Here is a 12,765-nt window from a genome sequence, read left to right on the forward strand (position 1 = left end):
TTTCTCCACAGGAGCTAAGTTTGGGTAAAGATCAGATCTTTGTGGGTGGCAGCAGTAGGATTTGACGCAGCGCACACGCTTTGGAGGTTGTCCAAACTGGGGTCAACTCAGCTCTAGATCTCTAGTTGTGTGTTCTTATGTCAATCATTTAGTTTCATTATCTGTAAAATAAAGATAATATGTATTTTTAGGTAAATGTAAAGATTAGAAATAACATTTATGTGTCAGACGTTGAATATTAATGTTACTTAATCGGACACTGGCGTCATCAGGGTCAGCTATGCATTTCCTTTACAATCATGCTTATTCTTTCTCATAAATCCCAGATTTATTGGACTCTGCTCACTAAACAATTTCAATAATATGACACTGATTACATACTCCTATACATGTGTGGTTTTAGTAAACTGTCCTGAGACAGCCTTTGAGCTAATACTTTGTTAGATATTTGGAGAAAACAAGTTAATTTAATAAGAGGTCCTCTCAGAGTATTTGCTTACAGACAGGTTGTGTGAGTGGATAGCTTTCAAAGCTGCCTTTGAGACGCCAGTGCCTGGCATTTCCTGCACTCTGGCCTTGAGGCTGGACATGAATCTGACTTACTAGTAAAAATGACACAGCTTCCTTGACAAAGTCCAGCTGTTTATACCAGAGACTGGAACAATTTTTTCCATTTATATGCACGGGCCAATGCTGACTGGAAATTATTGCCCCCCAAAAAAGTTGGTGGGGGGTTGCTCTAGGAGTCAAACCCATAGTAGGCAACAGAAGGAGAAATTTAACTGGGAGAGATTTATTTTTTAGATTTTTCTGCTTGTTCTTTACTATTAAAAAGGCCTGCCACCTAATATTTAAGAAGGTAGCCCTTAAAATTTAAAAAAAAAAAAAAAAAAAAAGAAGGTAGCCCTTTAAGTGGGTAGCTAGCTGGGTTTCTGCCTTCAAGTTAACATAACGGCTTGTTGGAGCCCTTCCTAAAAACATTCCCATAATTCCAAGCGGTACGGCCGCCTGTTGACGTCACGCCTGCGGATTGGCTGATGTTGGAGCTGAGGGCACGGCTGCAGTTAAGCGAGGAGACGGAGTTGAAGGGCGCCATGACTGCTGTTGGGTCGCCAAATCCCCGAGGCTTCGGGCTGTTCTGCGTGACTCTACAGCGCCTCCTGTTTCTGCTTCTCTTTTTGCTTGGAACCCTGGCCAACAAACTTAATGTACCACAGGTGTTGCTACCCTTTGGCCGGGAGCCAGGCCGGGTTCCTTTCCTGCTGGAGGCTCAGCGAGGCTGCTACACTTGGTGAGGCGTGGCGGGATCACGGAGAGTATGCACCCCCACGCCACCCAGAAAGAATGGGAAGGGTTCATTGAACGGAAGACGCCACCGGAATACTATGTGGTCACTAATCCTGAAGAGCCTTGCCTGTAGGGATCAGGGGTGGGAAGTCAGCAGGAATGGAGGGCCAGCCCTTCTGATACGGCCTGCCCTCATGTGGGATGTTTTCAGCTCATGTGTGGGTCCTTTTATGAGCAGTTAACGTGTGAGATTGGCTTTCTCATGGTATGTGTTGGGAGGGGTAGTCACTATGTGAACAGCTGTCAGGGTATAAGGAAACCCTGTGTGGTGGCCTCAGACAACCATGGCTACCCACCGCAAAGAACTTTCAGTGTTAAGAGCTAGGACGAGGAGTTCCCAAAGTCTGAGGAAATTTTTTGAGGGGCTAGAGAGGCTTAGGATGTGCGAGTTCGCTGCAAACTAAAGTGAGGTTTTCAGTGTAAAAACGCTTAACTATTATATACTTAACTAAGCATTTTGCATGTGTTAACTCATTCCGTTTTTACAGTCTTATCGATTAAGGCTATTTTTTCCATTTTACAGGTGCGTGAATTGAGGCATAGATAATATGAAGTATAAACTTGTGTGAGAAGGTGTATTTTAGGTGGAGATAAGATTTGCCTGTCACATATTAATATGTTTCCTCCCTCATATGAGAGTACTCTCTTGAAGTGTACACTCAAGTTTGGGGTAATCAACTCTGGGGGGAATGACTTTCTGACTGAGGATGAAAAGACATGATTCTCTGGTGTGAGAGAACCCAACCATAGGTTGTATGGTTTCCTAAGGGTAAGGGAACCTAGCTGAAGTGGGCTCCACGGTATCAGAGGGCTCATCCTAATTGGAGATTTCCCTTTACCATCACTGAAGAGAAGCACCAAGTTTTCTCCAGTGTAAGAAGTTCATCTCCCATTTTATGAGGCTTACACAGTGATCCAGTGTGACATATCTCCTGACTGAGGATGATGGAAGGCATCAATCTAGGATTGAAGGAATCAATCAATTCCTTCCATCCATCCAAAAATATTAATGATTTTTTAAACTGTATTTTGAGTTGGACTCACGCCTCATAATTTTAGCAAGATTTCCACCTTAGATAGCAACAGTCCAATTTCTAGGATTGGAGGAAATTCATTCCTCAGAGTTTGAGAAGCCAGGTCTCTCATTGTTGGAAACACAGCATCAATCCTATTTTTACATACTGAGGGAAGATTGTAACAATCTTACTTTAAATATTGAGGAAGGAATGTAACTTGGCACAAGGGATCACTGGAAAATGTTCTCATCAGTCTCTTCCACTTAAATCTTACCTCTTTAAGCAATGTTTCTATTTTAAAGAAAAACCTTTAAATACACCTGGTAGTATGTAGCATGGAAAAACTATAGGAATCTATGTTCCACCAAAAGTTAATTTTAACCCTCATTCGTATTTCATACTCTAAGTATTTTATCCTGGCAGGCATTCCACCCATCATGATGCAGTAACTGTTGAACCTTTATATGAAAATGGCACCTTATGTTCTCAAAAAGCTGTGCTCATTGCTGAATCTACCCAACCAATACGCCTCAGCAGTGTTATTCTTGCTCGAGAGATAGGTATGTTGAGACAAAACACACTATGTAACTGTTCCCCTGGAGTAGAAAAATCTGATATCTTTTGTAGATGGTTAACACAGACAGTGTTGGCTTCAAATGTCCCTTAAGGTAGAAAAAAGGATTCCTGCAATATAAACCTTAATTGTGGCATCCTAGCCTGTAACTTTTTAAATTTTTTTATTTTTGAACATCCAGCCCTTGGCAATGTGCCTGATACAGAGCAGAAACTCTGGTTGGTTGAATCAGTGGAGAAGGGAAGGACCTATTTATCAGAACTAGCTTGGTTGTTATGTTCTGAGGTTGGTCTTGAGTGAGGCAAAAGGCAGAATAAAGACTAGTACTTCTCAGGCTTCCCTGGTGGTCCAGTGGTTAAGAATCTGCCTGCCAGTGCAGGAGACACAGGTTCAATTCCTGGTCAGGGAAGATCCCGTGTGCTGTAGGCAACTAAGCCCACATGACATAACTATTGAAGTCCGAACACTCTAGACCTCATGCTTTGCAACAAAAGAAGCCACCACAAGGAGAAGCCTGAGCACCACAACTCTAGAGTAGTCCCCCCTCACTGCAACTAGACAAACAAAGCCCGTGTACAGTAACAGAGACCAAGTGAAGCCAATAAATAAATAAAATAAAAAACTAGTACTTCTCAAGTACTAGTGCCATCTATGAATCTGCATCTTCAGCATCACCTGGGAGCTTGTTAGAAGTGTAAATTCTCAGGCCCCACCTGATCTGCTGTATCAGAATCTCTGGAATGAGCCAGGGGATCTGTGGTTTTAATTTATGGCTTCAGTGGGTCTTCGTTGCTGTGCCAGGGCGTTCTCTAGTTGGAGTGAGTGGCGGCTGCTGTTTGTTGTGGTGCTCGGGCTTGCCGTTGCAGTGGCTTCTCCTTGGGGAGCATGGGTTCTAAGGTGCACTGCTGCTGCTGCTGCTAAGTCGCTTCAGTCGTGTCTGACTCTGTGCGACCCCAGAGACGGCAGCCCACCAGGCTCCACCGTCCCTGGGATTCTCCAGGCAAGAACACTGGAGTGGGTTGCCATTTCCTTCTCCAATGCATGAAGGTGAAAAAATAAAATGAAGTCGCTCAGCTGTATCTGACTCCTAGCGACCCCATGGACTGCAGCCTACCAGGCTCCTCCATCCATGGGAGTTTCCAGGCAAGAGTACTGGAGTGGGGTGCCATTGCCTTCTCCATCTGAGGTGCAAAGGCTTCAGTAATTGCAGCACTTGATCTCAGTAGTAGTTGTAGTGCACAGGCTTAGCTGCTCCATGGTATATGGGATCTTCCCGGACCAGGAATCAAACCTGTGTTCCCTGCTTTGGCAGGCAGATTCTTAACCACTGAGTCACCAAGGAAGTCCCAGGGATCTGTGTTTTTAACAAGCTCTCCAGACGATTCTCATACATACCGAAATTTGGGAAGCACATGCTAGTCTGTTCTAGACCAGAGCAGCTTAAGAAATGCTATTTGTGTCCCTGAGTTTCTGGCACTTGGTATTTTCATATTGATAGGTCAGAAATATCTTCGTGGCTCTTAAATATTTTGATAAATTATATATCTATACTGTATTATTAAAAATAAATTTAAGATGTTTGGTATACCATATTTCATATAATTGAAGATGCCATCTATTATAACTGTTTTTAATGTACTACTAAGAACAACATTCGGAGAAGGCAGTGGCACCCCACTCCAGTACTCTTGCCTGGAAAATCCCATGGACGGAGGCGCGTGGAAGGCTGAAGTCCATGGGGTCGCTGAGAGTCGGACATGACTGAGGAACTTCACTTTCACTTTTCACTTTCTTGCATTGGAGAAGGAAATGGCAACCCACTCCAGTGTTCTTGCCTGGAGAATCCCAGGGATGGGGGAGCCTGGTGGGCTGCTGTCTATGGGGTCGCACAGAGTTGGACACAACGAAGTGACTTAACAGCAGCAGCAAGAACAACATTGCCAACTAAACTGCTTTTCTTCACTTAGAATTTTTGCTTTATACCGATTGAAAGGCTCTTTTTTGACTTAGATGGTTATTTTTATTGTGTATCACTCTCAAGCCTAATAAAAAGGAAATTAACTGGTTAAAATATTCCTAAGAAAAATTTAACATTTTTGCTTCATCTGAATCACTTTTTGGGAATCATCAATGTCTGTGTTTATCCCCACAACATCTTCCTTTGTACCATTGAGACTGTTCATGATGTTGCATTTCTTAAAAGAATTAAACCAAAACCATGTACAAGGTATTAGTATTGGACTCATTAGTTGGCTTTACAATTTATAAAGCTGAGCTGTTTTGTCTCCAGCTTTGAAAAGGTTTCTAGCACGTTTGAGTCGCCATCTTTCTCTGTGTCCTTAACTATTTGGTTCCAAGGGGAAAGAGTACTCCACCATTGTTCACCATGTTTTCTTCCAACTACTAATACCCATTCTGCAAGTTTGATGTTGGCCCTTTTAAAGTTCTCACGAATGCAGTAAATGATAACTATGCTATGACTGCTGGTGGTTGACAGTTCTAAGATGTCATCAGTCATAAGATAAAACCCTAATTTCAGAGATGTTGAAATGTCAGAAAAATGAGTGTCTTGGAGTTGATGAAATATGAGATTTCAAAGATGAGAATCTTTGAGGACTGTGTCATGCAGGGCAGCTACAGTGGATAGAGAGGGATACAAAGATGAGAAAAGTGTTGCTTTGGTCACATATGCTATTTTTAATGTAATTACTGTTTTCAAATTTTATTTATTTTTGGTTGCACTGGGTCTTTGTTGCTGTGAGTGGGCTTTCTCCAGTTGTGGCGAGAGGGGGGTACTCTTCATTGTGGTGCACAGGCTTCTCATTGCTGTAGCTTCTCTTGTTGCAGACCACAGGCTCTAGGTGCATGGGCTCAGCAGTTGGGGCTCACAAGCTCTAGAGTATGGGCTCAGTAGTTATGGCTCACGGAATATTCTTGAACCAGAGATCGAACCCCTGCCCCCTGCAGCAGGCAGATTCTTATCTGTACCATCAGGGAAGTCATGCAATTACTCTTAACTACATGAATTCATTCTGATGTTGAAAGAGCACACAGTTGCTTGGAGAAATGTCAAATCTGGCTCTCAGCTTGGTTTCATCTGACTTGTGAATATTCCAAAATTATCTTTCAAATCAGCTTTCACAATTTTGCTATTAAAACAATTGTGTACATAGATGATGGAGATTCCCAGTAATGAATGGCAGTCTTAGTGTTCTACAAGATGCATTCTTATCTTAATGGGAACTGGCACTCTGAAATGGGAAGGGACATTTTGAAAGAGAAGAGCATGCCTTAAGAGAAACTCTTCATTTGTTTGACAAATACTGAATTACCTACTAACTATAAGGTATCTGTAAAGGCTAAAAGATTTAAGCACTCCATTGGTGTTTAGGTGCTTGGGATTTTGTTTATGATGTTTTTGGTGATAGTCTAATAGAGAAAATGAGTGGCTATGACAGAGATTAGCCACTAGCTACTAGGAAATGGCAACCCACTCCAGTGTTCTTGCCTGGAGAGTCCCAGGGACGGGGGAGCCTGGTGGGCTGCTGTCTCTGGGGTCGCACAGAGTCGGACACGACTGAAGCAACTTAGCAGCAGCAGCACTAGGGAATTCCCTAGTAGCTCAAATGGGAAAGAATCTGCTTGCAATGTGGGAGACCTGAATTCAATCCCTGGATTGGGAAGATCCCTGAAGAAGGGCATGGCAACCCACTCCAGTATTCTTGCCTGGAGAATTCCATAGACAGAGGAGCCTGGTGGGCTACATGGGGTCGGAAAGAGTTGGAGATGACAGAGTGACTTTCACTGCTACTCAACTGTGACAGAGATGGATAATGGTGAGATACGAGGTGGGCATATTCTATTTGGTAAGAGTGTTAGATTTATTTTGATTTTTTGTTTTGTTCTGACTTGTGTTACCTCCCTTTGATAAAATATTTAAAGAATATGAAAGGTTATATGTGAAAGTAGTGAAAGTGTTAGTCATTCAATCATGTCCTATACTTTGTGACCCCATGGACTGTAGCCCATCAGGCTCTTCTGTCCATAGAATTCTCCAGGCAAGAATACTGGAGTGGGCAGCCATTCCCTTCCAGGGGATCTTTCCGACCCAGGGATCAAACCAGGGGTAATCTCCTGCATTACGGGCAGATTCTTTATTGTCTGAGCCACCAGGGAAACCCCAAAAGGTTATATAATGAAAAGTAAATCTCTAATCTCATTTCTCCAAGAGATAACCACTTTTCTGTATCATTCCAGATGTAGTCTATGAATATATGAAAATGCCTTTTTGTAGTGGGATATCTAGATTTTCAACCTTAGGTACAGGACAGGTAGAGGAGTTTGGAGATGAAGGCATAAATTTTAGGTATAAAAGTTCACGTGAAGGATGAAGAAAGGGTTTAGACAGCTGAATGATTTTTGTGGAGAGAACAGAATGGAATGATCAGTATATTTTGCACTGTGGTCAGCATGTGGTTATTGTTCACCAAATACTTAAAAATTTTTTTTTAATTTATTTGTATTTCAGCTGCACTGAATCATTGTTTCTGTGCACAGACTTTCTCTAGTTGTGGCAAGCAGGGGCTACTCTTTGTTGCAGTGAAAGAGTTTCTCATTGTGGTGGCTTCTTGTTGCAGAGCAGAGACTTTAGGCACATGCACTTCAGTAGTTGTAGTCTGTGGTCTTAGTTGCTTCTTGGCATGTGGAATATTCCTGGACCAGGGATCAAACCCCTGTCCCCTGCATTGGCCAGCAGATTCTTACCTACTGTACCACCAGGGAAGTCCCAAAATATTTTTTAATAATTTTTAAAAATTTAATTTATTTTTTGGTTGCATTGGGTCTTCACTGCTGCTCACAGGCTTTCTCTAGTTGTAGTGAGCTGGGGCTGCTCTTGGTTGCAGTGCATGGGCTTCTCATTGTAGTGGCTTCTCTTGTTGTGGAGCACAGGCTCTAGGTGAGTGGGTTTCAGTAGTTGTGGCACGCAGAGTTAGTTTCTCTGAGGCATGTGGAATCTTCCTGGACCAGGGATTGAAACCGTGTCCCCTGTGTTGGCAGGCAGATTCCTATTCACTGTGCCACCAGGGAAGTCCCCAAAATAATTTTTATTTCACCCTTATTTCATCTTTATGAAAATAAGTCTACTTTCTGTACTGTTTCAATTTGTGTTTCTGAAGTTAATCATGACTATATTGGGCTTCTCTGGTGGCTCAGATGGTACAGAATCTGCCTGTAATGCCGGAGAACTGGGTTTGATTCCTTGGTCAGGAAGACCCCCCTGGAGAAGGGAATGGCAACCCCTCCAGTATTCTTGCTTGGAGAATTCAATGGACAGAGGAGCCTGGCACGCTGCAGTCTACAGTGTTGCAAAGAGTTGGGCACAACTGAGCAACGAACATATTGAGTGGAACTCTAGTTGGGTCTAATACGTGATTCTCAGGCTAAAAATCTCATGATCCAGGAAAAAAAATTGTAAGAAATGAAGTGAAAGAGAAATTTATTGGCAGACAGGAATGGCATATGGTTGCCACCCTCTTACTTTCCTAAATAAACACATTTTTTAAAATGTACTCTTATAATTTCATAAAAGGAAAAGCATTCTAACACTTCAAAAGTAATATTGAATATATGTTCCTTTAAAGTGAAAGTGAAAGTGAAGTCGCTCAGTCATGTCTTTGCGACCCCACGGACTGTAGCCTACCAGGATCCTCTGTCCATGGGATTTTCCAGGCAATAGTACTGGAGTGGATTGCCATTTCCTTCTCCAGGGGATCTTCCTGACCCAGGGATCGAACCCGGGACTCCCGCATTGTAGACAGACGCTTTACCGTCTGAGCCACCAGGGAAGTCCCAGGGAATATATAAAGTGAATATATTTAATTTTATTACTGTTTTAAAATTCTCATTTTTTGATGAGTGAATAAAAACAGTATTATAGATCAGTGTCTGGGAATCACTGCTCTAGTGTCTATTCTTGTAAACAGATGCTCTTATATATTTTGTTGCTGTGCTGTTTTCTTCCACAGGTTGAAAGGAACTATTATGCCTTTCTTTTTCTTAATATTTAGAATAAGCTCCTCAGTATATGAAACATTTAATAGATTCATGACCTGTTGAATTAAATTCTCAGTTTTGGGGTTCGTTTTAGTGACTGACCATGAACTGCGGTGTGATGTTAAGGTTGATGTGATAAACAGCATTGAAATTATATCTCGAACGCGGGAACTCTATGTAGATGATTCACCACTGGAACTGATGGTGAGGGCATTGGATGCTGAAGGTAACGAATGCCAGAGGATTCAACGAAATTACCTAAAATGAACACTTTTGTGTTTAGTTTTTGGAAACAGAAATTTGAGAGATAAAAGTAGGTTGGAAATAATGTTTATTTTCTCATATGAAGTTCATGTGCAAGAAGAATTAACAATTCTGAGTGTAGTTTGATGTATTAACTACAGACTTTGATTAAAATTTCCTAGTTCAGAATCCAAATTCTGCTACTGGGCTTCTGCTAATGGTCCCAACAATTAAGAACATTTTTGGAGGAAAAAAAAAAAGTACATTTTGGAATTTATTATTATCTCTGTTTTGATCAGTCTACTTTCTGTAGGCCAAGAGAATTAAATGTAAACCTGTGAAAATTTTATAATTTTATCTTTCCTAAGACTGATTTTACATTGTTTTTCACATACTACACTCGTGTAATATGTAAAAAAAACATTTTAATGCATTGCTTCTTTCTTTGTAAACTAGTGAAGAGCGATTTTTAAAATGTGAGAAATGAACATATTAGTAATATTCAAATCTAGTTTTTATAAAAATTTTTATTAGAGGGACCAGGATTTAGGGATGACTGTCAACCCTGAGATAGATTATAAGGTGGCCTTTTTATGTTGAAAGGAACAGAAATAGTGCCATAATTTTGTCAACCAGCAGTTAACCAGCTTGAGTCATTTTCACTTTCAGAAAGCTTATACAGCAACCGTACTTACTCTGTATAGGGGTCTTCCTGGTAGATGTGTTTTAATTCATTAATGATAGTGCATCTATGTGTTAATGAAAGAGGCTTAAAAATAATTTTCTAGTTAAATTTCCCTTGCTTATTAAAGATACCTGAATATTTTTGAATATGTGATTTTGTCTTATCTGCTTTTGCCTTGCTTTACAGGAAATACTTTTAGTAGTTTGGCAGGGATGGTGTTTGAGTGGAGCATTGCCCGGGATAATGAATCAGCAATAGAAGAACTGTCTAGCAAAATTAGGTAACCTTGAAACCAAACCTAACTATCTGACTTTGAAGGAGACATCTGCCTTTGGGTAGCACACTGAACAGCAATCATTTGTGTGGGTTTTGATCATTTTTCTATCTGGAACTATTTGGAACAAATAAATTTATCATGGGAAAATATGGCATGGCTGTAGGTACCTTGATGATGGCTTAATTTGAGTCACTGCAGAGGAGTTCATGAAATCAGAACTGTACAATTATTTGTCGTATCTTCTGACACTTTTGTTTTTCAAGCTATCAACACTCACTGAAATACAGTGAGTGGATATTAGTATGAAATTTTCTCTTCAGTGCCAAGCAATAGCTCTCAGACAATCCGGGTTTTAGTCCTACAACAGTTTTAGCCAGAAGCGTATTAAGTACTTTTCTTCTATCTAGTCATTGTGGAAATTTTAAACTTTTGACACTATACAGCCATTGAAGAGACTATGTTTAAAGTCTCTCAGAGCCTTATGGAAGAAGAATAATTTACTAGAAACAAAGTTTATCTCTTTAGGATTTTGAGATACTCTGAAGCAGAATATTCTCCCCCTGCATATATAGCTGAGATGGAAAAAGAAGAGAAACAGGGAGATATGATTTTGGTGTCTGGCATTAAAACTGGTGCTGCTATCGTAAAAGTTCGAATTTCTGAACCATTCTATAAGGTAAAAATTTAGTGCTATAGACATTAAGTCTTGCCTATGGAATAGTTTCTTATGTTTGTCTATAATAGAAACCCTCTAACCTGATTGATTTAGGCCAATTGAAAAAGTTATTTGAAATGGATAAACATTTTTTGAAAACCTGTCTTCCTTAAACATGTTATTATCCAAGTACAATTACAAATGTTCCTGGCATTTTCTCTTAAAACATATAACTGCATTTTATTTACTAATCCTTTGATGTAGGTCCAAGACTTTTCTTTGTCTACGAATTCACTGGTCAAAAATATACATACTTATTCTTGCATAAATTAGTTTCTAGTTTCTTTTTCATTTTATTTTATGGTTGAGTGAAAAATTACACATGTGTGAAGCAATTTGAATGCAGAATTCTAATATATTTTTCAAGGATTTTCCCCTAGTCTTTTACATTTCTCACCTACACCTAATTTGATAGCAGTACATCTTAGCTATCCTTTAATTTCTTTTTTTATTTAATTTTTTTCTTAATTAAAAAAGTTTTTAAAAATTTATCCTTAGCTTGCCTTTAACTATTTTTTTAAAAATTAATTTAAAAAATTTATTTATTTATTTGTGCGGTAGTTTGTACATTCTTTGGCATTGCCTCTCTTTGGGATTGGAAGGAAAGCTGACCTTTTCCTGTCCTGTGGCCACTGCTGACTTTTCCAAATTTGCTAGCATATTGAGTGCAGTACTTTCACAGCATCATCTTTTAGGATTTGAAATAGCTCAGCTGGAATTCCATCACCTCCACTAGCTTTGTTTGTAGTGATGCTTCCTAAGTTCCACTTGACTTTGCATTCCAGAATTCTGGCTCTAGGTGAGTGATCACACCATCATGGTTATCTGGGACATGAAGATCTGTTTTGTATAGTTCTTCTGTGTATTCTTGCCACCTCTTCTTAATATCTTCTCCTTCTGTTAAGTCCATACCATTTCTGTCCTTTATTGTGCCCATCTTTGCATGAAATGTTCCCATGGTATCTCTAATTTTCTTGAAGCGATCTCTAGTCTTTCTATTGTTTTCCTCTATTTCTTTGCATTGTTCACTTAGGAAGGCTTTCGTATCTCTCCTTGCTGTTCTTTGGAACTCTGCATCAGATAGGTATATCTTTTCTCTTCTACTTTGCCTTTTGCTTCTCTTCTTTTCTCAGCTATTTGTAAGGTTGTCTCCTCAGACAACCATTTTGCCTTTTTGAATTTCTTTTCCTTGGGGATGGTTCTGATCACCACCTCCAGTGCAATGTCACGAACCTCCGTCCATAGTTCCTCAGGCACTCTGTCTATCAGATCTAATAATCCTTTGAATCTATTTGTCACTTCCACTGTATACTCGTAAGGGATTTGATTTAGGTCATATCTGAATGGCCTAGTGGTTTTCCCTACTTTCTTCAATTTAAGTCTGAATTTGGCAGTAAGGAGTTCAGGATCTGAGCCACAGTCAGATCATTGTGTTTTGGCTGCACTGGGGCCTTCTCTAGTTGCAGCGAGTGGGAGCTACTCCATAGTTGAGGTGCACAGGCTTCTCATTGTGGTGGCTTCTCTTGTTGCAGAGCACAAGCTCTAGGGCATGGGTTCAGTAGTTGTGATGCACAGGCTTAGTCGCTCCGCAGCATGTGGGATCTTCCTCGACCACAGATTGAATCTGTGTCCCCTGCATTGGCAAGCAGACTCTTAACCACTGGACCACCAGGGAAGTCCTGACTATATCTTTTCAAAACATTTAAATTTTTTACAGAAAACAACTCTTTTCATATAATGCTTTGTTTTAAAATTAATTATTATTAAAGTTGAGAAAAACAAATGTCTTTTGGCAAGCATTTAATTCAAGAGGCAGGAACATATATGTGGACATCCTAGAGAGCAGCCTATTAA

General features: G+C 40.3%; 1 protein-coding gene across 1 annotated transcript in view; it reads left to right on the top strand.

Annotated features, from left to right (window-relative positions):
- The first annotated feature begins 110 nt into the window (after positions 1 to 110).
- Positions 111 to 12,765, top strand: part of NUP210L (nucleoporin 210 like) — a 99,028-nt gene continuing 86,373 nt past the window's right edge. Inside the window, exons 1-5 of the mRNA XM_006044159.4 lie at positions 111 to 1,291; positions 2,787 to 2,923; positions 9,086 to 9,217; positions 10,106 to 10,199; positions 10,722 to 10,872. Of these exons, the coding sequence (XP_006044221.4) occupies positions 1,038 to 1,291; positions 2,787 to 2,923; positions 9,086 to 9,217; positions 10,106 to 10,199; positions 10,722 to 10,872 (768 nt within the window). The 5' untranslated portion in view covers positions 111 to 1,037. The remainder of the gene's footprint in view (positions 1,292 to 2,786; positions 2,924 to 9,085; positions 9,218 to 10,105; positions 10,200 to 10,721; positions 10,873 to 12,765) is intronic.

This window comes from Bubalus bubalis, chromosome 6, assembly GCF_019923935.1.
Source record: "Bubalus bubalis isolate 160015118507 breed Murrah chromosome 6, NDDB_SH_1, whole genome shotgun sequence".
Taxonomy (NCBI): domain Eukaryota; kingdom Metazoa; phylum Chordata; class Mammalia; order Artiodactyla; family Bovidae; genus Bubalus; species Bubalus bubalis.